Source organism: Physeter macrocephalus, chromosome 5, assembly GCF_002837175.3.
Source record: "Physeter macrocephalus isolate SW-GA chromosome 5, ASM283717v5, whole genome shotgun sequence".
In the NCBI taxonomy this organism is placed as follows: Eukaryota; Metazoa; Chordata; class Mammalia; order Artiodactyla; family Physeteridae; genus Physeter; species Physeter macrocephalus.
This window is the reverse complement of record NC_041218.1, coordinates 58,377,287-58,403,091: the sequence shown is the minus strand read 5'-3', so window position 1 is coordinate 58,403,091 and position 25,805 is coordinate 58,377,287. Positions and strand designations below refer to the sequence as shown.

At 34.7% G+C, this 25,805-nt stretch overlaps 1 protein-coding gene across 2 annotated transcripts in view; it reads right to left on the bottom strand.

The window, feature by feature from the left end:
• The window catches only part of VPS50 (VPS50 subunit of EARP/GARPII complex), a 138,737-nt gene that overhangs the window by 65,389 nt on the left and 47,543 nt on the right, over positions 1-25,805 (bottom strand). For both annotated transcript variants that reach the window (XM_024130486.3, XM_028490011.2), the window contains 4 exons: positions 9,568-9,700; positions 6,656-6,747; positions 2,463-2,557; positions 2,029-2,127 (listed from right to left, as the gene is read on the bottom strand). In XM_024130486.3, coding sequence (XP_023986254.1) covers positions 2,029-2,127; positions 2,463-2,557; positions 6,656-6,747; positions 9,568-9,700 — 419 coding nt within the window. The remainder of the gene's footprint in view (positions 1-2,028; positions 2,128-2,462; positions 2,558-6,655; positions 6,748-9,567; positions 9,701-25,805) is intronic.

The window sequence follows — 25,805 nt, the reverse complement described above, 5'->3', positions numbered from 1 at the left end:
TTGCTTTATAAAGAAACAGATGTACTTCAGAACACACTGATGGTTGGCACCAACTTTACCAAGTGATTTCATTATAATTTCCCAAATGGCAGCTGTTGGAGAGATAATGACTACAGGCAGTATATGAGCAAGACTAGTTTAAACATTGGGAAAATAGAAGAATACTACAAAGAAAGATTACATCTTTACTTTTTTTTAACCTATTCCAATTTTTATAAAACACGATGCAGCAAGAATAAAGGGAAAGATCTGCAGGTAATACTTCGGGAGACCTTTAAGTCCAGCCACCTCATTTTACGATTGATAGAAAGAACCATATCTCAGAGGGGTTAAATGATTTGTCCAATGACAGAGAGATGGCAGGTGGCAAAAATGTGGTAAGAGCCCAAGTTTACCATTTCCCAGTCCTGCTCTCCTTCTAATACAATACAGCCTCCTCAATGGGAAACAAGTTTCACAAATGTTTCTAACAAGAAAAGTCCATTAAAATATTGAGTGTTTTGGAAATAATTCATTTCTATATTTTCTAATTTCATCAAGGTGAACTTTTGTAAGGAATACCCATCATAGTCAGAGTCTAGAAATGCCCCTGCCTGGTGGCCACAGACAACAGACACCTTTTGACAGTAAGTAAAATGGAATGCAGAATGCAAACCATTAAATAAATCCATGTTTTTGCATTACACACATCTTGCAGTCACAATGAACATCAAAAGACACCCCAGTTGTCTTGTTGGATATAAAGCAATCTTTGAGAAAGGGACACCCAGCAATGCCTGCATTCTGATAGGGTAAGTGAAGCTTCTGGCTCCTTCATAGTTCTTTATCCTTTCCCATCTGTGAGTATAAGGCCCCTCTCATTTTGCACAGCAATGTGTACAGGCCAAGCCTTCTGTTTTAACAGGGCTTAAGTTTTAACAGAAAAGGAAGTTATAAATTAAGGTAGTGTTAGGGTTTCATGTTGTTCCCTTACCACTGTTTTCCTGAGGCTTAATCAATTAAGAAATTTTTTTTAATTTTTTAAACATTCTCTTCATTCAATTGTGAAATTCAAAGGCTCTGCTTTGGTACAGGATCAACTTAAATATACTTTCAAAACAAATATTTAATAGTTTACAATTAAGACAGAAAATGTGTACTTAAATATATTTAATAATAAATTAGTCAATGGTTTCACGTCCAGTAACCTCTCTTCTGACATAGCACATATCCCTGTGACCAGGGGTTGACTCCGAACAAGGAGAGAAAGGAGAATTTCAAATCCCAACTCTCCCCAGCACCAAATAACAACAAAATCAAAACTTAATTTTAAAAAGTAAAAATGCAGAATAAAAAGTGAGCTGTAACTCAATTCAAATGACAAAATGTATATAAGGTGTACAGCATAGGGTCCAGCTTATATGAAGAAAGGTCTAATAAATATTCTCTCTCTCAATTTAATGCTGCTTTAAGCATACAAACACATTGCTATATAAACATTCTTTCCCACCTTCTTCCACTCCCCAAACCATTCCTAGGCACCCTTTTTAAAGTTAGTAGTAATTGTTTTGCAAACCAATGTAGTACAAAATCTTGGCTTTGTAGCTACATTCTGAATATCATGCCCTGTTCTCTGAAAGCCTTTTTACTCCTAAAAGGCACACAGTTTCAAGCATCCCCCGTTCACTGAGTGCTGCCGCTGATTTAACTTCCTTACTAGCTCACACCATATATGCAGGTAGAGAATAATGGCCAAATTCTTCTGGGGATCCCTAATGTAATAATCATCTTCCACCCATACAGAAGTCAGTTCAATATTTTAAGCCCCTCAAGACAAAACACATATTGAAATTTACAAAAAGTAAGTAATAAGAATACTTTATGATATTTTTGGTAAAAAAATCCTTAACCATCCTAAAAAAAGCTACAAAGAGATAGTCTTTCAAATTCAAAAGTAATTATTTTAAACCAATTAACACTATAAGGTTAAGCATTAGACAAAAGTATTCTCACTACCTAAATAATTCATATTTTATTAAGAGTTCTTACCTATGGTAGTTCTTAAAATAATTGACACTTTGTTTTCTAATAGACTCTTGCAAAACTTCAGACTTGCTCCCACAGAATTCTTCTCCAACTTGCATCAACCTAGTTGGACAGAAAGATTTACGTAAATTTCAGCAACATGTTTATTATAGGGATAAAAGAGAAGTACAGGTCATCTTTATTCAAAGATGACAAATCATAAAAATTTGAATGTTTGAAGAAATTCTAAAGATCACATTCATTACAGTTTACAAACATCCAAAGGGCAGAAATATTTAAACACACTCACACATCAACCTAGCAGAAATTAGACTATGAATGTTCAATTATGTTTACTTCCATTAAGTTATACATTACAACTCAGTGATTCATGATTTCATTGATTATCATGGTTCAATTAATCAAACTAAAGAATAAGACAAGATCTCAAACACTACCTGCTGATTATATCCAAAACAAAGATGAAGTCATCATATTTGAATATAGACAAATCAGTTCCAAGCAAGTAGGTTTTTACTTTTAGCTGAACATCCTATAAAAAAAAAAAAGAAAAACAATAAATAAATATTTCAAGTAAATCCAAAATATAGAAAATAAGTTCTCAGAACCATTTTTTGTATAGTTACACATTAAAATGAGACAAGAAGATTCTTAACTTGATAAAAAAAAAATCTAGTTAGGCTAATAGTCAACATATTTAGGGTGATATCATAGAGACAATTCCATGAACATCAGATATAAAAATAGTACAGACTTAGGGCTTCCCTGGTGGCGCAGTGGTTAAGAATCCGCCTGCCAATGCAGGGGACACGGGTTCGAGCCCTGGTCCAGGAAGATCCCACATGCCATGGAGCAACTAAGCCCGTGCACCACAACTACTGAGCCTGCGCTCTAGAGCCCCTGAGCCACAACTACTGAGCCCGTGTGCCACAACTACTGAAGCCCGCGCGCCTAGAGCCCGTGCTCCGCAACAAGAGAAGCCACTGCAATGAGAAGCCCACGCACCGCAATGCAGAGTAGCCAACGCTCACCGCAACTAGAGTAAGCCCGTGCAGCAACAAAGACCCAATGCAATCAAAACTAAATTAATTAAAAAAAACAGTACAGAACACAATCATCACTACTAATACACACACACATGCAAGATAAGAATTATATCCTCATACTAGATATACTGATAAAAATCATCATTATTTGGGCATGGTTCAGTAAGCTAGAAATCCCAAAATAATCAATTCAAAATAATTAGAATTAATAAGATGACTGTGTGAAGTGTTTAAGTACAGTATATAAAAATTAATAGTTTTCACATATACCTGGCTGAAGCACCTAAAAATGGAGAGATTTCATTTAAAACAAATATTGAAAATACAATATACTTAAGAATAACTTTAATAAGAGCTATCAGACCTATAACAAAAAACTAACAATTCTAATGGGATACAAAATAAATTTCCATAAATTGAGAGTTAAGGGACTGAATACGTGACTAAATACTGTAAATATGTCAATTTCTCCAAGTTAATGTAGAGATACAGTGAAATTCTAACCAAAATCACACACACTCAAAAACTTTTCTTCTGAACAATTATTCTAAAATTCACTAGAAATAATAAATAGACAATAACCTCTTTTTTAAAAATAGCACTTTGAAAGGATGAAGTTATCAGGGATGATGGAGGACTTGTACCACCTATATTAAATATATTAAAAACTATCCCCAAAATGCTAGCAATATAGAGAAAAGTCAATGGAATAGGAAAAATAAATCAGAAACAGGGCTAATATACACATAAGAGCTTAATAAACAGCAGTAAAAACTACTGTTTTCTGATTATTTACTTTTGTCAAGCATTATACTAAGAACTTTACATATTATCTTTATTTTTAAAACTAAAACATGATAGAAAAACATTTAAAATAAAGGAATAGTCAAGGATTTATCAGGAAAATATAAACAAAATAAATACAGCAATGGTAATAATAAAGCAAACTAGAATTCACTGCAAAATGCCTAAGGAGAAAAGAGCTATTTTTTAAAATTAATAAAGAGAATTATGTACAATGAGGGTAAGCAAAGTGGTTATTAGCATTGCATCATCAATCAACATGGCATCTGAGTATAAAAACAAAAGCTGTCAGAAATAAAAGAAAAACCTGACAAAACTACAATCATTCTGGAAGATTAAAACTCCTCCCTCTGAACAGCACAGACCAAGAAAACCACAACCAAATAAGAATATAGATGAGAATAATACATATAAATAATAAACTGCTTTAATTTACATAGAGAACCTAATTCCCAATACAAAGAAGAAATACATGGTTATTTTTCAAATGCCCCAGGAAGAACTTTAAAAGTGGGTGGGGCTTCCCTGGTGGCTCAGTGGTTGAGAGTCCGCCTGACGATGCAGGGGACACGGGTTCGTGCCCCGGTCCGGGAAGATCCCACATGCCGCGGAGCGGCTAGGCCCGTGAGCCGTGGCTGCTGAGCCTGCGCGTCCGGAGCCTGTGCTCCGCACAGGAGAGGCCACAACAGGGAGAGGCCCGTGTACCGCCAATAAAAAAAAAAAAAAAAAAAAAAAAAGTGGGTGGTTTATTAGGCTGTAAAGAAAATCTCAAATTCACAAAAAGTAGAAATATTCTAACCCTAATTTTCTATAGTAAAAAGAAAGAAATAACAAGCATTTTAAAACTGTCACTTCTCACATATCAAATATTTAAAGACTAAAAAGAAAATCTTGGAAGACCAAGACTTTCATATGGTTGGATATATAATAATCAAGGTGATTATGATACTGAGTTTAGTTTTATGTCAGAAATGTTAACTATCTTCTTATGCTCCTCAATCACCATTTATCATCTCTATAATAAATTTATATGTCAATAAACTGTCACATGCTCACTTGTGCTTTGAAATTTAGCATTTCAGATATTAGAAGTACATTATGGTATGTATAGGATATATTATATAACATTCCCAGTGGGGTCTAGGGCAGTATCCCAAAATAAAACACATTTATATCCCTTCAACATATGAATGTTCACCTTAATGGGATAAATAAATACTACAAAAAGCCAAATGACAATACTGGTCAGATTGTGCTATCAGATGAATTCAATTCCTGCCAGGTTTTGTCTGCCAGATGTGTTCTCAAAAAACATTTATTTTTTAGAGCTTTTGCCTTTTTCAATGGCATTGAGCTTTGTAATTTCAATTTAACAAATACTAATGAGTTCCTAACGTACACAAAGTCCTGTGTAGAACTGGATGAGAACTTGGGTTGGAGGTGCAAAAGGGACTTGAAGTGGGTGGAGATGAAGATACTCTAAAACTTGAAACCTACAACACAATTATCTATATTCAAAAGCATGACGACTTTCATTAAACTGGCCAAACACTTGAATGATAATAGCTTTACTAAGTCTTACATTTAACAGATATTCCTATATCAAGAATGACATCAGGTTACCAGACTGAATAGAAACTAGCTATATAAAATACCAGGCCAATAATCCAAAGTACTTTGAATTACCAGAAATTCTATCATAGATTCTACAATTTCAACAAAGTATAATTAGAGCCTGTTAGAAGACTAATTCAGAAACAACTCATATCTGACCCTAGAGAATGAGATTTTCCTTTCTGTTATACATAACATTCAGAAAAAAGTCAGCCCCAACCCATAATTCATGGAACACTAAAAATTAGTTTCATATGGTCATATCAGACAATACAAAAGGCAAAGCTCTTACCACTATCACATATTTAAATATTAAAGTATAAATTCAAATAGCATATCCAATAGAAAGTTATCAAAAGTTAGAAGAGAACTAAATTATAACTGCTAAGTGATTCTTGAGGAAATTTATGTTTTCAGTATATATTTTCCTAAACAATTTTTTCAAAAGAAATCCTATAAAAGATTTTCAACTAAACATCAGCTTCATTAGAAAAATCAAAAATACATTTTAAAAGACCATAATATGGTCAAAGTGTCTACAGTCTTCTAAATTTTGAAGCAGTCCAAAAAGAACAAAGTTATCATCAAAGAAATTACACTTATCTAGGAAGTGAAAATTTTTAACAAATTAACAAATTTAGGTATCTGATAACAACTGAGCTACTAAACCGCAAAAGAAAAGCCAAGGAATACACAGTCAATGAATACATAAGATTCACTCAAGGCACAAAAATCACTGACTTAGAATTCTTCATTCTGTTCTAGACTCCAACCCAACTATGTCATCTATTATATAGTTATCCTTTTCCTAAAATTAATAGAAAAGGAAAAAAAACACACACAAAATAAACAGTATCTCAATAAGAAAACAACTTCTTTAGGAAAGCACAAATCTGTTAGGTCACTAAAGGCAAAATGTAATCAAGGAATATTTCCAATGGATATTTTCAAATTAAAACTTTTTCTACTGCCACTTATAGTCAAATATAATTGACAACTAAATTACAGAACTCAAATGGTAGACTTATTCCAAAGAAAAACTAACACATGATTAGATCTGCAGGGAAAACAAATACAGAAAACTTAAATACTGAATTTCTAAAACAACTTTGACATGAAGGTTTCTAATGCTTTTGTAAAAAAAAAATAGTTTTAAAAAACCAAACCTGCCATATTCGTGTAAGTCCATGTTCTAATTTCTTTTTTATGTAGCCACGATCAAAATTCGTTTCTTCAGTACCCACCATATTACTCCCTTCTGAAAATAAAAGATGGTATACGTTTTAAAATTTGCTTCACATTTTTGTTTTCAAAAAAAAATTTGGATTCTCATATATTGTAAGCATGTGTAAAATATAGAAAATATTCTCAATATTTATACAACCAAAACAATGTCAAAAAATAGGAATTAGGATTAAACTCATTTGATAAGATAGACAAATTCAGACTCTGAAATGTTAAGTACTTTACACCTAAGACCACTCAGCTTATATGTGATTATAGCTGGGATTCCAACTTGGGTAGTGTGATCCCAGAAACCAGATTCTTAATGACCCATATACTGCCTACTGCCAGGGCATTACAGGACCAACTAACCCAATTTTCAATTAATATGCATGTTAACAAGAGTACAGAGTACAAAACTGCTCATGCAGTGGAGGCAATGATGAATACATTTTATAGTTTTCATGATCCAGAATACTTTTATCCATTCCAGGTAAATAATCTAACAATGTCCAGTTCAACAGGTAAGATCAATGACCTGCCTCAAAATAATTCTCCCCCTAAAAGCAACTGAAAATACACATACACATTATATTTTAAAAATTATGCCTTTGTGCAAGTAAACTGTGCAGAACAACTGAGGATATGATCTCACCTTAGGCTAGAAGGGTATCCAGTGATAAGCAGCAAAAGACCCTTTCATAGGCCAGGCCCCAGATACATGCCTAATGTACCTGTGACTACTCCTACAGCTTCAGCCATATCATCTGTATGGTCTGGCTATTAGGAACCCAGCAGCTCAGAGCAGTGCACCTGAGCTTCAGCTTTAGTTTATGTAGAATGGTGAAGTGTTCGGACACCAGTAGTATCACTAGAGAACTACAACAGATGAACTCTAGAGGCCCTTTCAGCTGTATGAAGTTCTGTGAAGAATAACTTTTAAATTACTGATTCCTACAATTTTAGTCCTTAATGTGTATACGAAAGGAAGAATTTCTGTTAAACAAGTAACTTTTTACAGTCCTAGATATTGTCAGCTGACTATTAGACTGATCAGAGTCCTCAACATTCTTAAATTATACAGATTAGGGTGAAGGAATTTTAGCAAAGAGGACTAAGTATAGAAGGTTCAAATAGAGTTTTAAGTTTGAATCTATACCCCAATGAAAATGCATATAATACAGAATACCTGTAAACTATTAGCCTGAAGCAAAAAGCAAGCTTCACCATGATGAGTATATATTGTCTTCTATACTCTTATATCTAAAGTATGTATTAATTTTGTTCCAAACTTTTCCTTTGGTTTCTCCTTAAATAATGTACTAGAGAAAGGAAAAGAGGTGCTGAGATATCTAAACAGGTACTATATCTAGAAAAAAATAAAGGTTGCCAAAAAACAAGATAAACTTTGTGGGGAAAAAATCTAAACCCAGGAATTCCCTAAGTAAAATGAAATTAAAAAAAAAAGGTCTATAGACATTTCATTATTATTATAATCATCTCTCTTGATCCATTTCCTTTGATGATATTAACAACAACCAGTGTAAGCACTTTTTACATTTTCTCTAAACTTTATAGCAATCCTACAGGTAGATGTGTTACAACGCTATGAAGCTTTTTGTTTGTTTTGTTTTCTTAACCTATCATTTTAAGGAGCAAACTGAGGCCTGGAGATGATAAAGTGACTTATTCACATTCTCACCTTTGACAAATGGCAGTCAAACTTTGAAGCGCGGTATCTCTGACTGCAAAGCCCATACTCTCAGAGGTAGTAGAGGAGTTGGGTAAAAATAGTCTGGCCTAGAATCCTGGCTCAATGCCCACCCCTATTTTCTGCTTTCTCCTTTCTCTCTCTTCCTTTAAACCTCTTCCTCCCCCAACAATATTTCTAAAAGAATGAAAATCCTTCCACAGAATTTATCTTTCTTATTTTTTGCTATTTATATTTATGAGCTTCTTATGAGTCAAGATAAATATTAAACATACGTCTTCTATACTACCAAAATCCTATGTTTAATCAAACTAAGATTTGAGCATTCCTCTACCCACCCAATCACAGAAACCAAACACTTCAGAAGTTACTAAAATAACTTGATTGACTAGCTATATTAAACTGTATGTAATACAAAAAAACAGGTACAGTATAATTTATTTTGCCCGTACTAAATACTGGTAGACTCATTTACTACTTTTAAAAGTATTTTGAATACTTAATCTTAGCTATTGTTCAAGGATAATCACTTAAGATATATAATTACATGAATTAAGTAATTTAAACATGCCTAGTTAATATAATTTCTCAAAGATTTGCTCTTTATGACTACACCATAGACATTTAAAGTTGTATTTTGCTTGCAAAGATGGTATTTAAAAACATCATTTTTTACGAAATTTTTATGTCCTGCTATCTATTTTCAGGAAGAAAAGTATCAGCATTAATTATTAATTCTTAGAATCTAGTTTTATTAGTACAACTTGAAAATTAGCAAAAAAGACTTAATATTGAATATTAGCATTAATTTTATAGTAAATTTGGACAGACCAATGTCCTACCTAGTTTGCAACTCATTTTTTTTTAAAGCTCTTTCTTAATAACTTAGTCCTAAGGTCATCACCACATATTCCTCGAAACTGGTAATACCTATCACATAAGAAGTCCTTCAGCCCAGTTAATCCCCAAAGGTAATGGAGTTTTTATAGCAGCTGAATCACTTTCTCTGGTGAACATTTAACCTATGGTCATCATGGTCCCCGAAATTCTAAAAGTATAGCTGTTCCTTTTCTTTCTCCTTACTCCAGAAATACAGCATATTTATAGTTCAGTTTTTAAAATCAAATAAAAATAATTTCCTACCAGAAGCAGAAGTAGTATCCTCACTGTCATGCTTTTCATGCCATTCCATAGTTCTGTAATAGCTGAGCATAACCTCCCATAGTGCTTTGCACAGGTCAGCAAGGCATGGAATATAGCTGTCTGGTGTAACATGCTGAAGAAAATGACAAGAACCAACTTTCAAATTATCATGTTTACTTTAACACAAAGTTAATCAAAATAAAATGTTATGGTGTCAATCAAATGCATTGAAGAATTAGATAAGAAAATTTCTTCCACCGAAATATCTAAAAAGAAAGTTCAATGGCAAGAAAATTTTGTTCAAGTAATTCCTATTTCAACATGGCTTTTTAGTATTCATTAGGAGTATCAGTCCATATACTATGAATCCACATACTACTGAATGGCAAGTGCTCTCATAACCAGGAGTGCAAACTTCCCCAAATATATTTTTTCAAAGCCATGTTCTTAGCATGAAATGCAGCTTTACACTCACCCTTGGACCCAAGTTACAACTTGCAAAAAGGTGGTCATATTTTACAAGTCAATTATTTTATTTATGTAAATTAAGTAAGTACCTTTGACAATCTGCAAATTCTGTAAATCACATGGATATTTCATATTTGACAACAGCATTTTAAAATGTTTTCTATAACATGGCTATGAAAAAATATGTGGTCCCAAATCTTCTCCCTAAAGAAAATGTATGGATTTTTCTCCCTCTATCCTTTGTAAAAACTATCAGTTTGTCATTCTGCCCTTTTTTTCTACAGGTAGAATAATGCTTCAATTCTATTTTGCAGGTTTTCTGTCTGTCACAGTGGAGCATCTGCTCCATCATTTGAGATTTCGTAGCATTTCTTCAATTTGTAATCAATCCACCACAACTGATCATGCTGATAAAACAGTGAAAGGCTAATAAGACTATGATGCAAGCCCTCCAAAATAAACAGCTAGTAGAAATAAGCTATATAGAAAGTATAGCTATGGTGTTATTGATGCTCAGGAAATCCCAGTTGGTAGTCGTCCTCTCTCTTTCAAAAAGTATTTTTTCTCTCCATAATGATTTCCCCCTCCTCTAAATTCTCCATTTACTAAAACATTCATTCATCAAGCAATTTATAAAAATACTAATTTGTATGACTCAGCAAGTACACTTTTGTGTAGGCACGTCAAATCTCTAAAACTCAACTAAGAAGTAGTAAAATAAAGGAGTTGTTAACCACTGGAGTCAGATTGCCCAAGTGGGGCTTATGCCAAGAACAGTACAATGGTTCAATCTTATAGGATCTATTAACAATCTGTCACATTAATAGGTCTAAGAAGAAAAACAAAATGACTGTCCCCAAAGATGCTGAAAACGCTTTGACAAAATTCAACAGCCATTCCTAATAGTAACTCATAAGAAAATAAAAATGGATAAACATTTCCCTAAGATGAGGAAACTTTAGTGCATATCCACTGTGGTCAGGAAGAAGAAGACAAGGATGTCCACTATCTCCACTACTTTTTAACAATGTTCTTGAGGTACTAGCCAATGCAATTAGACTAGAGAAAATGATAAGAAGAATAGGAAAAGAAGAAATAAAACTACTTCTATCTGCAAATGACATAATATACCTAGAGTATAATTCCTAGAGAATGAATGATAAAACTCAAACAGTAAAAGAATTCAGCAAGGTAGCAGGTTATAAAATTAACATATAAAAATAACAGAATTCATATATACAAATAATAACTATTTAGAAGATACAATTAATGAGAACTCTCCACTTATAATAACAACAAAAAAGATAAAAGTTTTAGGAATAAACAAAAAATGATCCAAAATTCTATGAAGAAAACTGAAAGACATAAAGGTAGACTTGAACAAATAGAAAGACATCCCTCACTCTTGGTTAGGATGTCTCAACATCAGAGATGTCAGTTCTCCTTAAGTTAATTTATGAATTTACTGAGATACCAATAAAAACAAGTCCAGAAATAGATCTGGCCTCATATAAAAATATGGTATATGATAAAAATAGCATCTCATATCACTTAAGTGAAGACAGTCTTTTTCATTAATAGTGTTGGGACAACTGGATAGTCAGTTGGAAAAAGACTAAATTAGATCTACTCCTCACACCATCCACAAGAACAAACTCCAAATGGATAAGACAGCTGAACCTAAAAAATAAAACTATACTAGCACCAAAAGAAAACATAAGTTAATTCTTCTCTCACCTTGATATAGGTAAAGGCTTTCTAATTATGACTCAAAATTCAGTAGTAATAAAAGTAAAATTTGATAAATTTTACTACATAAAAATTTTTTTAAATTTTGTATAACAACAACAAAACAACAGTAAACAAATGACAAACTTGAAAAAAGTATTCACAATACATGTCACAATAAAAAAAAAATCTCACATTTATAATTAACTCTTAAAAATTTGGGGGGAAAAGACCAAAAATCCTATAGAAAAATGGGAAAAAGATATAAACACATTTAACAGAGATATAAAGATGTCCCTTAAATATTTGAAAACATATCCAACTTCACTCATAATAGGGCAAATGTAAATTAAAACTACAGTAAGAAACAAATTCTCACACATCAGATCAGTGAAAATTTTAAAGTTGACCATTAACAAAGATTCTCCCCTTGACCAAACTCTAGCCGGCTCCCTGAGCCCTCTCCTTCATTAGGCCTCAATCTTGACCTACAAAGAGTTGAACAAGACACTAATGTAGTTTCTAGCAGCTCGCGGCCACAGCCCTAGGATGACCCTAGCACTCCTTAAAGTGCTTGCCTGAGAAAAGTCAAGGCTGCCTAAAGAATATATTGTTTGTTCCAGCTAAAATCTGAAGATAGGGTCCCTGTCTCCCAGTCTCTGAGGGAGAAGGTGGGAGCCTAACCGAGATGGGTTTCACATGGACCAAGCCCCCTTGTTTTTTGTAATTTTTCACTTCCTTGCTTCTTCTGAGCCCCTGTTCATCCCCCTTCCTAGTCCCTCTTTCTCCCTTTACAATGCCCAGTGACCCCTGTACACATGGAAGCTGAGTTCAGTTCACAATGGATTCTTTTCTCCATTACAACAGTATATTACTGATTGAAATCTGTCCATACCACTTTAATTAGTGTCCAGTTTTGTTTATCTTTGATACCATATATACTCTGTTGGCAAGGCTGTGAACAAAAAAACAGGAACTCTCATCCACTGCTGGTGGGAATGCAAAATGATACAATCCTCTGGAAATGAATTTGACATTATCTAACAAAACCACACTGTCTAACAAAACTACATGTGTATTTTCCCTTTGACCCAGCAATCTCACTTCTAGGAATTTATCCTGAAGGTGTACTTCAAACAATGTGAAAATACATACGCACAAGGTTATTCGTTGAAGGATTATCTCTAACTGCAAAATACTGGAATCTATCTAAATGTCCAAACACAGGAGATCAGCTGGATAAACTATCTTCACACACACAAAAAAGCACTTTGCAACTGTGAAAAATAATGATAAGCAGACATACACATTTAAAAAAATTTTTTAATAAAAAATTTTCCTTTTCGTATGATACATATACATGTGAGAAAGGGAAAATTTTATATATATATATGTCATAAGAAATAGAAAAAAATTTAATGATATATCTGCCTATCATCAAAAAAATAAACACAGTGACTATAAAGAAGAAAACACTGAAGTCAGTTTCCTGTAAGAGGTGGCATGGAGAATAAAAATGGAAGGAACACAGGAGGGAGTGAAACTTCTGAGTATACCGAATTGGCTATGGGTACCTATTTACAGAAAAATTAGAATGGCTATCCAGATTTACACATGGCTTGCAGAGATCAACACAAATATTTCTGCATATTTATGCCATAATTTGGGGTAACTTTTTATGTTGACTTTCCCTGTTTACTATTATAATTACTACCTTTACAATGAACCAGTCTTGCTTTTTTCCTTGGTTTATTTTTACCACATCATTACAACTGACATAGCTCTCATACCACACAAATGTAATGAAAACCGATAATGATGCACAAGGTCAGGAAAAAGCTAAAAGCAGAGGACAAAGAAAAGCAAAAATCACAAAAACATTCTGGGCTGCAACTCAAAAATCATTCACCGGAATAAAGGCACTCTTCTACAAACTTTCACAAACTCAACTTTGCATAAATTTGTGTTTATATTATGCAAATAACTTTAATCTAATTATATCCCAACATATCTTTCTGACAGATTAAAGGAAGGCAGTGTTAGTTTTATTTTTCCCAAAGAAAAATTATAACTATACAAATAATTGTGCTATAGCCCACCAATTAACTTTTATTATACTTGCCACAGTTTAACAAACCAAAAAATTGAAACTTGGAACTACTACCTTCTATTCTCCACCCAACCACTGTCTAGCTACATTATTTGCCTACTTATTCAAGGAAAAGGAGGTTCTTTACTGTGTTACCGCTTGACTATTTGCTAAACTTTAATGGGTTTGGATGAGATTATACACACAGAAATGTTTATATGAAATTTTTTTCAGAAAACATTGAAATTATTTAGTGAAATTATACCAAGCTTTTTCTCACCAAACTTACTCAAGTGTAAATAATTCACAAATCTAGCTAGGCCAATGCCCATGTCTAAAAGTCTCCCAAACTTATCTTCAAAAATGTTCCTATGTACAAACATAAGACTATGATGTACTGAGCAAGAGGATCCTTACCTAAATTTATATTCTAAAATAGAAACAAATGTATAGATTCATTATACTAAATACACAGAAAGTAAATAGTTTAAGAAAAAAGGCAAGGTGGGATAGATATATAAATATTGTTTTTAATAGATTTAAGCCAAAATGTGTTCATCTCTGTACTATGCTGACAATAAGAGTCATTTCATTTTAAAGTTGGACTCCAGAAACCACTTCCCCTATACTGTGCAATCAACTGGTGTCAATTCTCAAAGCAACAAATGCTTCTGATGCTGGGCTTCCCTGGTGGCACAGAGGTTGAGAGTCCGCCTGCCGATGCAGGGGACACGGGTTCATGCCCCGGTCCGGGAAGATCCCACATGCCACGGAGCGGCTGGGCCCGTGAGCCATGGCCACTGACCCTGCACGTCCGGAGCCTGTGCTCCGCAACAGGAGAGGCCACAATGGTGAGAGGCCCGCGTACCACAAAAAAAAAAAAAAAAAAAAAATATGCTTCTGATGCTTTTAACACCTTATCATTAAAAATCATTCATAACTAGTGCTCTCGTTAATTTATAAAAATCACCTCCAAATTTCAAAAAGAGAATCTTATTACACAGACATGTGTGAACCATAACTATAACAAGACAGATTCAAAGAAACCAACAAATAAGCAAATAATTGTATAAGTAGTCAAAAAATAAAAGGCAGGCCAAGAAGAGAATCTGAGTTTCTGAATTACAACTTCCACTCGGACATCAATTCTTCTTCACACCAGCAGAGCATAACAGAAAGAGAACTAGATAAGAAATTGGAAGCCCTGCATCCCAGCCAGCACCAATTCCACAACTTACCAGTCACATGCCCTTAGATAGTAAACCACTCTGGATATATTAGGTTCACCTTTCATGAAACAGTGTTAGAGATTCCTGGATCTGCTACCTTTTCATTGGTTTAATCCATTCACTTACTACTAAATACCTAACACTGCAACTCAGTTTGAGTCCCAATTAATGGGTGATTCATTCAGTATAAAACCAGGAATACCAAGGCAGAGGAGTGCCATATTGCAATTCCAGTTCAATGTTCTTATCACGTATCAATGATAGCAACGAAAGCCTTGAATTAAGCAATTTAGAAAATATTCACACAGTGAGACACCCTAAAGAACTAAATAGCATGTCTTAAAAATTTTTTAAGAATATATGAGAAATAGAAATTTACTTATCAAACACTTCTCTGTGTTACAGAGCTATTTTCCACTTCCATTCTAAAGCTAGTAGTACCAATTTATTCAGGAAAGGTTGAGAGGTGAGAAGAAAAGAGGAAAAAGGTGTAGTATTTCAGAACTATCTCAAAAATCATGCAGAAAAGGAGGAATATTTTAAGTAACCTAGGTTTTTTTTTTTGTAACTCACAACCTCCATACAGATAACATACATGTCTAGTAACCAGTGATCACAAATATCCTGGGGGGCAGGATTTAGAGAAGATTCACAAATCCAGATGTTACAATGCAAAAAGCTCAACACAGCATTACAACTAAGCTTCACTATTCAAACATCAAAATTCACTCCTCAATCAAATCTTGATTAACACTTTCACAGAATCCACAGATCTGATTTCCAAACTCATCACTATCAGTTAAGAGTAAAACTTTGTACCTCCCATCTCTACTATTAACCATCCCAACCAACCTACCTGGTCAAAATTAAAATCATGAAATTAGCTTGTTAAAACCAGCAACATCTCGGCCTTAATTACAAATAATAAATTTAATAAGAATCTAGAGGCCATTTTCACAGAACAGTGTAAATCCAGAAATGAATATATGCAGCCTTTTCGAATCTGAAGCACACAATGAAACAAATGTCACCTTTTGAAAGTTGCTTCGGTGCAAAGTGGTAAATATGGAAAAAACAGGCCACTAAATTAGCCTTTTAGTTCATATTAATTTACTTTTATACCCATCAGAAATCTCTATTACCAATTAACTACAAAAATTTCAGGAAGATGATTTTTTTATATTAAAACATCAAAATAAAAATTCTTAGGAGTATCCTTAAAGTATTATTATGTTCTTGTTTCACTTTGATTTATCACTCTAATCACATCCTGACAAACATAAAGGGAGCAGATGTTTTGGCATCCTCACAGAGATTTAAAACTCTTAGTGCTGCCATCCCCACCCCATCCAAACACACACACACTCACTCATAGATGGATTTCAAAAAAAACAACAAAGGCTTATCAGCATCTTTAGATGAATGCTATTAGCACAGTGAGCTCACATCACCAGAAGCTGCTGGAAAGGACTACTGTTTAGCTGGGAGGTTTCTGGAAATATGTTGCAGGTCAAAACAGCACTAGGCCCAGGGAGCTAAAAATATCTCTGGGAAGGCTGAACTCTGGACCTAAATAAGTGGCTGGGCCAAGCAATTACAAGATCTCTCCAACTTCTAATTACTTCTGTAAGGACCAAGCTGTACAAAATATGAATAGCTTAGGTACTTTCTAATCATTGGAAATCAGAGTGGTGCTCAGTATAGTGGACTGGATGGCACATATTTGGGCTTGGGTCCCAACTTTGTGACTTACTTGGTCATGACTCCAGCATTTCACTTCATATATCTAATGCCAAGGGATAAAGCAAATAACCTAGAGTCTCTCTGAAGCTTTAAAAACTATGACTCTCCATAGGTAAAATATGCATATGCTGTAGCAAAACTTTCCTTATACTAAACTAGATTCATTCATGATTTAAAAACATGAAGTCCGAGCCACAGCAATCAGAGAAGAAAAAGAAATAAAAGGAATCCAAATCGGAAAACAAGAAGTAAAACTGTCACTGTTTGCAGATGACACGATACTATACATAAAAAAATCCTAAAGATGCCACCAGAAAACTACTGGTGCTGATCAATGAATACAGTAAAGCTGCAGGATACAAAATTAACACATGAAATCTCTTGCATTCTTACACACTAACAACAAAAGATCAGAAAGAGAAATTAAGGAAACAATTCCATTTATCAGTGCAACAAAAAGAATAAAATACCTAGGAATAAACCTACCTAAGGAGGCAAAAGACTTGTATGCAGAAAACTGTAAGATAATGATGAAAGAAATCAAAAATGGGGCTTCCCTGGTGGCGCAGTGGTTGCGCGTCCGCCTGCCGATGCAAAAATGGGGCTTCCCTGGTGGCGCAGTGGTTGCGCGTCCGCCTGCCGATGCAGGGGAACCGGGTTCACGCCCCAGTCTGGGAGGATCCCGGGTGCCGCGGAGCGGCTGGGCCCGTGAGCCATGGCCAATGAGCCTGCGTGTCCGGAGCCTGTGCTCCACAACGGGAGAGGCCACAGCAGGGGGAGGCCCGCATACAAAAAAAAAAAAAAAAGAAATCAAAGATGACACAAAGATGGAGAGATAAACCATGTTATTGGACTGGAAGAATCAATATTGTGAAAATGACTAAACTACCCAAAGCAAGCTACAGATTCAGTGCAATCCCTACCAAATTACCAATGGCAATTTTCACAGAATTAGAACCAAAAATTTTTTAATTTTTATGGAAACACAAAAGACCCTGAATAGCCAAAGCAATCTTGAGAAAGAAAAACAGAACTGGAGGAATCAGGCTCCCTGACTCCAGACTAAACTACAAAGCTACAGTAATCAAGACAGTATGTATGATACTGGCACAAAAAGAGAAATATAGATCAATGGAACAGGATAGAAAGCCCAGAGATAAACCCACGCACCTATGGTCAACTAACCTAAGACAAAGGAGGCAAGGATATACAATGGAGAAAAGACAGTCTCTTCAATAAGTGGTGCTGGGAAAACTGGACAGCTACATGTAAAAGAATGAAATCAGAACACTTCCTAACACCATACACAAAAATAATCTCAAAATGAATTAGAGACCTAAATGTAAGGCCAGACACTATAAAACTCTTAGAGGAAAACACAGGCAGAACACTCTATGACATAAATCACAGCAAGATCCTTTTTGACCCATCTCCTAGAGGAATGGAATTAAAAACAAAACTAAACAAATGGGACCTAATGAAACTTCAAAGCTTTTGCACAGCAAAGGAAACATTAAACAAGACGAAAAGACAACCCTCAAAATGGGAGAAAATATTTACAAACGAATCAATGGACAAAGGATTAATCTCCAAAATATATAAACAACTCATGCAGCTCAATATTAAAAAAACAAACAACCCAATCCAAAAATGGGCAGAAGATGTAAATAGACATTTCTCCAAAGAAGACCAACAGATGGCCAAGAAGCACATGAAAAGCTGCTCAACATCACTAATTATTAGAGAAATGCAAATCAAAACTACAATGAGGTATCACCTCACACCAGTCAAATGGCCATCATCAAAAAATCTACAAACAGCAAATGCTGGAGAGGGTGTGGAGAAAAGGGAAGCCTCTTACACTGTTGGTGGGAATGTAAATTGATACAGCCACTGTGGAGAACAGTATGGAGGTTCCTTAAAAAACTAAAAATAGAACTACCATACAACACAGCAATCCCACTCCTGGGCATATACCCAGATAAAACTGTAATTCCAAAAGATACATGCATCCCATGTTCACTGCAGCACTATTTACAATAGCCAGGACATGGAAGCAACCTAAATGTCCAACAACAGAGGAATGGATAAAGAAGATGTGGTACGTATATACATTGGAATATTACTCAGCCATAAAAAGGAACAAAATTGTGCCATTTGCAGAGACATGGATAGACCTAGAGTCTGTCTTACAGAGTGAAGTCAGTCAGAAAGAGAAAAACAAATATTGTATATTAACCCATATATGTGGAGTGCAGAAAAATGGTACAGATGAACCTATTTGCAAAGCAGAAATGGAGACACAGACGTAGAGAACAAATGTATGGACACCAAGGGGGGATGTGGGGAGTGGGATGAACTGGGAGATTGGGACTGACATATATACACTACTATGTATAAAATAGATAACTAATGAGAACAGACTGTATAGCACAGGGAACTCTACTCAGTGCTCTGTGGTGACCTTATGGGAAGGAAATCCAAATAAGAGGGGATATATGTATACATATAGCTGATTCACTTTTCTGTACAGCAGAAACTAACACAACATTGTAAAAAACAAAACAAAACAAAAAACACAACAACACAAACATCTTGGTGAAAAAAGTCATTCTCATCTCCCAGGCATTTTATCATTAATACTAAATATGTATTTACACATGAAGACATATGTAATATGTATGCTATGAATTATGCCAACTTGGAACTAAGTAACTAGCACCCTCTAAATTGTGAAATACACAGAAGGGGGCTCCTTTATTACCATCCTCAGTTTTGTCTAATGGCTGCTAAATGGCCTTAATCAAATGGAAAGCTTAATACTATAAAACAAGCAAAGCTTGCGTTATCAGAATATATAATTTATCTTTCAAAGTTTCAAGTAATAAAATGCTGTGAACCCCTATGCTAAGATTATCACCAAAAATGGGCAGTATTTAAATGTAAAAAGACAAATTAAGAATATGGTTTCTTGGCAGGTTTTGAGAATGGCTTTTACCAGTAAATTACTTTGTTTCTGCTGGCAGCTGTGTACCACATCGTAAAAATAGGTTGGCTCTTTAACATTTACCCCCATCCTCCACATACACGCACACGCACACGCACACGCACATACAATCACCCAGCAGTCTAAATTACATTGATAGTTTTAAGGGTTCAGAGACTTGGGCATCACACCTGAGCCAGTTTCAAGTGACTAGAAAACCCCTTCACTTCCAGCCAAGAGAGGGAAAGTGGGTTACTCAGATAACATCAGCCCAAAGCATGTTCTCCATAGGCACTCATTAGTTCCAGGGTATGGTAGAAACCACCAAATCATCATACTTGGTTTAATCCAGTTAAACCAAGCCAGACAACCTACTGTTCCTTTCACTTGCCCTATGCTCTTCTTTCATGCCATTGCTCAGGATATTTCCTCTGTATCCCTGTATTCAGCCACATACATCATGCTTCTTGAAATCCAAAATCAACTCAAAACTTGCAGGCTCCTCTTTTGCCTCCTTAAACCCTTAAAGAACTGTGTTGATACCATTGACACTACCGTATATGTTGTTTGAACTTTTCTTGTCCTACCTCTGATCATAATTAATGTGACCTTACTAGGTTACAAACTCTTTATAACCTTATTTACCCTTGCTGAGCTGAACCCATTACTTGACTGATTAACAAAAGCTGGGTAATGACAAGGGAAACTGGTTTATACTAAGTCAGAGCGCTAAGAAAGTGGAATCTTGCATCTTCTACCAGTATCCTTGAAACAGTAACAGGCTAGCTGGTTAATCTGCAAGTAGGATAAAATTTCAGACCCTTCACAGTTCTTGACAATCCAAAGAGTAAATGGCAGGGAAAAAGGAAGAGATGGATAAACTTTCCTTATCTTTTGATCATTAAGTTTTGAATATTTAAAATTACCAAAACTTACTTTTTATTTTACCTTAAATATTTAGAAACCAATACATAACTCTTATATTAAAAAATATATATATAACTCATATAAAAAATTAGCTGGGTGCTACTATATAAGTGATAAGAATAAATGTGACATCTGAATTCTTAGAGTATTTTAAAACTGATCAGATAAAGCAATCAAGTAAATAGCATTATTCCTCCAACTGAAAAGGTTTCTCTAGTAAGAAAGGTCCACTCACCTATCCAACCAAATCAACCAAATTAACCTCAACAATCAATGAAATGTCCCTGTTTAATTTCCTTCACATCCTAAATATGCTTGAATGACAAGCTACATAAATTAGCACTGATATGCTACCTGCTGGTATCTGACAATTAAGCTATTAAATATAAAATAATCAGCATTCATGTGCACAGGGAAAAGGATAAAAGCAGACACTACTGATGAGGAGCATAAGTTGAAACACATTTTCTAGAGGGCAATTTTGGAAATATAAACCAAAGCCTCTGGCAATGCAATTTTATTTTTCATCATTTATCCTAAAGAAATAATTAATGATGTGTGCAAAGATTTAGCTTTAAAAATATCTACTACAGTGTTATTTATATTATTTCCAACTTTTGTCATTATGAACATCAAAGAATAAGAAACTGGCTAATTAATCCACAGGATCTCTTACAATGAAGTAGTTAAGCCACTAAAAGGTATGTGCATAGCATATTTACTGAAATGAAAAATTGTTTATAACGTAGCAAGTGGAAAAAATGTTCTAAATCTGTGTGTACAGCATAATCCTACTTTAAAAAGCTATTTGCTTATATACACATTAAAAGAACCAGCTCTGCATACAGAAATATTATTTTTTATTTTCTTCTTTTGCTTATCTGTATTTTCCTACAATCAATGTTTTAGGTGTATAATTTAAAATACATGTATTTTAAGAGTAAACATATTAATTAATGATCGCTGAATTTGAGTGACTACTTATATAATCAGTATTCTAACTCCATAAAGACTGTGAGTGATTGAGGATATGGGGAGGGGGAAGGGTAAGCTGTGACGAAGTGAGAGAGTGGCGGGACATATATACACTTCCAAATGTAAATTAGATAGCTAGTGGGAAGCTGCCGCATAGCACAGGGAGATCACCTCTGTGCTCTGTGACCACGAGAGGGGTGGGATAGGGAGGGTGGGAGGGAGGGAGACACGAGGGAAGAGATATGGGAACATATGTATATGTATAACCGATTCACTTTGTTGTAAAGGAGAAACTAACACACTATTGTAAAACAGTTATACCCCAATAAAGATGTTAAAAAAAAAAAGACTGTGAGTGATATAAAAACATATAAAGAGACTAGTTTAAGAAGTCAGAAAACAGAAAAAGGATAAGGAGGCAGTTAATTCTACAGAAAACCCACAACAAGATGGTTACTACAAATGAACATTAAATTTAGTACTGAAATTCCTGGCAGCTTATCATCATAGAGAGTCTGTATACTCTCATACTATTTGATAAGAGAAAATATATTAATTCTTCACAACAGAAAGTGCCCTGAGAATTTAAGAACAGAAATAGCTTTTTGTCTCAAAAGAGGAAATTTCTCTAGGCTCTTATATGAACATCAAAATAAACTGAACCTTCAACAGAGATCTTACTAAAAATATTTATTGAACCTCAAACTGCCACTGAATTACAATTCAATATCAAGAGGTATTATTTATAAGAATCAAAAATTTAAAAACTAGAAGAATGGAACATTTGATGAGCCTTTAGTTCGTCTTTCTATGATGTATGCATGTAAAAAACCTGTAAAAGTACATGGCATGGAGAAAGAGCTCAATGTTGGTTTTCTTTCCCTCTCACTTAATCAAATCTGAAAATTGATTAAGTCAACACCACACAAGTTAGAGACAAAGAGGACAATCCAATATACTAAAGAACATTTACTAAACACCTCCAATGTGACAAAAGGAGAAAATACATATTGAAATTATTTCACAAAGCTTTTTCTAAAAGAAACATTACATTTTCCCCCAAAGTATTATTACATTATCTAGTTCATTTCAAAAACAGAACTCAAAACTCATTAAAAGCATTTCGAAATGAACAGTTGAAAAATGGTTGAGAACACTGCAGCCAGCTTAGCCAGCTCTATTATCATAAAATTCATCAACAGTATCCTAATTAACATCTTGAAATAAGCTCCCAAGGGAAACCCATCAGCCTGACAAAAAAAAAATGTTAAAAAAACAACATTTTTTTTAAAAAAACTGATGCATACTTCATAAACTTTCAAAAAACCTACAAAATGTTTCTCTACAAGGTCACTAAATAAAGAGCTTCCACTTGGTGTCTTTAAATCTCTCCACAAACTGGTGTGAACATGTAGGGTACATCAATGTATTGATAAATGCAATCACAAAAAGGCTTTTTAATCAGATAAAATAACCACTATGCCCCTTTACATTGGCCCTTGCCAGAAATGAGATTTAATTCTCATTTGAAACTTTTGCTTCTAAGGAGTAGTCCCTTATTTGTGCTTCAAGATCATATACATATTTTTTAAAAGAGCCTAAATTACTGATCTAAAAACTCTAAGTCGATACATTCAAGAAAAAACAGGAAACTAGACAAAGATAAACTATAAAAAGAAAAATTATGCCTTTAATTAAATCACTTAGAAATTACAGTTTAGTAAAGAAAGTACATTCAGTTACAAAATGACTTCAAAAAGTTCAAAATCAACTAAACTTTTAAACTTAGAGCAATGGTGACAGAACACAAATGGCAGATACTTCATAATGCGACAGTATGCTGCTGGCCTTAAGAACGCTGAAGTTCTCTGTTTACCAGAGAAAATAAAAAACAGAACACTAATTTTGCCCCTCGTTTCTTTGTAAAGGAATATCCAAAAAGAAGAAAAAAAAAGTTCAATTTCATTCTAGCCCATTTAGTAATAGACTGACATCTGTGAGTGGTTTAAAACAATACTGTGGGGCTTCCCTGGTGGCGCAGTGGTTAAGAATCCGCCTGCCAGTGCAGGGGACACAGGTTCAAGTCCAGGTCCGGGAAGATCCCACATGCCACGGAGCAACTAAGCCCATGTGCCGCAACTACTGAGCCTATACTCTAGAGGCCGCGAGCCACAACTACTGAGCCCGTGTGCCACAACTACTGATGCCCGCGTGCCTAGAGCCCGTGCTCCGCAACAAGAGAAGCCACTGCAACGTGAAGCCCACGCACCACAACAAAGAGTAGCCCCCGCTCGCTGCAACTAGAGTAAGCCCGCGCACAGCAACGAAGACCCAACACAGCGAAAAATAAATTTATATTAAAAAAAATTTATAAACTAATACTGTGAATAAGAACAAGCAGATGATTATCTTTTCATTTCCAATCTCCTTCCATTTAAAGGAAACAAAATGTTCCCCTGTTTACAGAAACACTATCCCTCTATCAACTCTGATCAGTGTACTATTTCATTTATTTCAATTTTTTTTTTTTTTTTAGCTTCTGTGATTATTACTCAGAACCATTATCACTGTTTTCAAGTGCTCAGCAAATGGACAGAAAGGCTACTATTACCAGACCCTGTGCTGAGCAGAGGGGATCAACAGTAAGATCCGTTGCCACATTCCATAAGGCAGAGGGCCTGGTCTTTTCAAAAATGGGATGCCATGAAAAATATAAGAAGGGGAAGTGATTGTCTAAAATAAAATACATGGACATATATACACACCAAATGTAAAATAGATAGCTAGTGGGAAGCAGCCGCATAGCACAGGGAGATCAGCTCGGTGCTTTGTGTCCACCTAGAGGGGTGGGATAGGGAGGGTGGCAGGGAGACTCAAGAGGGAGGAGATACGGGAATTTCTGTTTATGTATAGCTGATTCACTTTGTTATACAGCAGAAACTAACACACCATAGTAAAGATGTTAAAAAAGAATAAAAAATAAAAGAGCTAAACTGATACAAACTACTATATATAAAATAGATAAACAAGGTTCTACTGTACAGCACAGGGAACTATATTCAATAGCCTGTGATAAACCACAATGGGAAAGAATATGAAAAAGAACATATATATGTATAACTGAATCACTTCTCTGTACAGCAGAAATGTTAAATCAACTATACTTCAACACAAAATTTTAAATCACTTATTTCAATTTTTTAATGTTATATTTAAACTTTTATCTATGATTAAGGACTTCCTTCAAAACATTGCTACTATACAGAGAAAACCAACTGCCCAAATGCCTGGGCTCTTCCTTCTCACTTCCAAAATCTGCCAGTCAACACCCTGCACATATATCCTGAGGGCTCTGTTGCTTCTTTCTTACCTGACACTCGGTTGTCACATATGCTCCTACACCAGTATTTCGTCAATAATTATTATCAGTTAATTTTAATTAGGGCAAAAATGATTCCCAAATGCCATATATTGAAAAATTAAGAATTGTACATTCTAATACAAGGCTTCCTTCACAAATCACCTCACTTGCCTGAGTTACACCATTCCAGATCCTTGATATGTGTTCTCACCAGGAAGATTTAAGATTCCTTTCATCAGCTTATTGATTGAACTTCTAAGGCTTCCTTCCATTTTTCCTCTACTGAGCTAACCACTCTCATTTATAGAACTCATTTACTAAAAGTCCACATCTTTTCATCAAACTAAATAAATAAATCTGATATGAGATAATCTCTCCCTAATCTTACCTGGTTTAAACAGGTCAAATATAACTCAATATAAGTAAGTTAAAACTTACTTAGGCTTATAAGAGATATTCACATCCCTGTCTGCCAGTAACAGCACTGACTTAAATACTTCCAAGAGGCCTGAGGTAATTTCTAAACTTCCTTAATTTTTTATCAAGAATAGTGCCAAAGAAAGTGGGCCACCTTAAAATTGCATCATATTCTTCATCTCATTATTCAGCTCCTCTAAGTCTGTTCTTTCAACATTAAAGAACCTATCATACCTAATTCTGTTAATAAGTATCAAACAGAATCCATGCTTTACCAGGCTTCCTTTAAAAGCAAATAGCACCCCTATTCTCCTA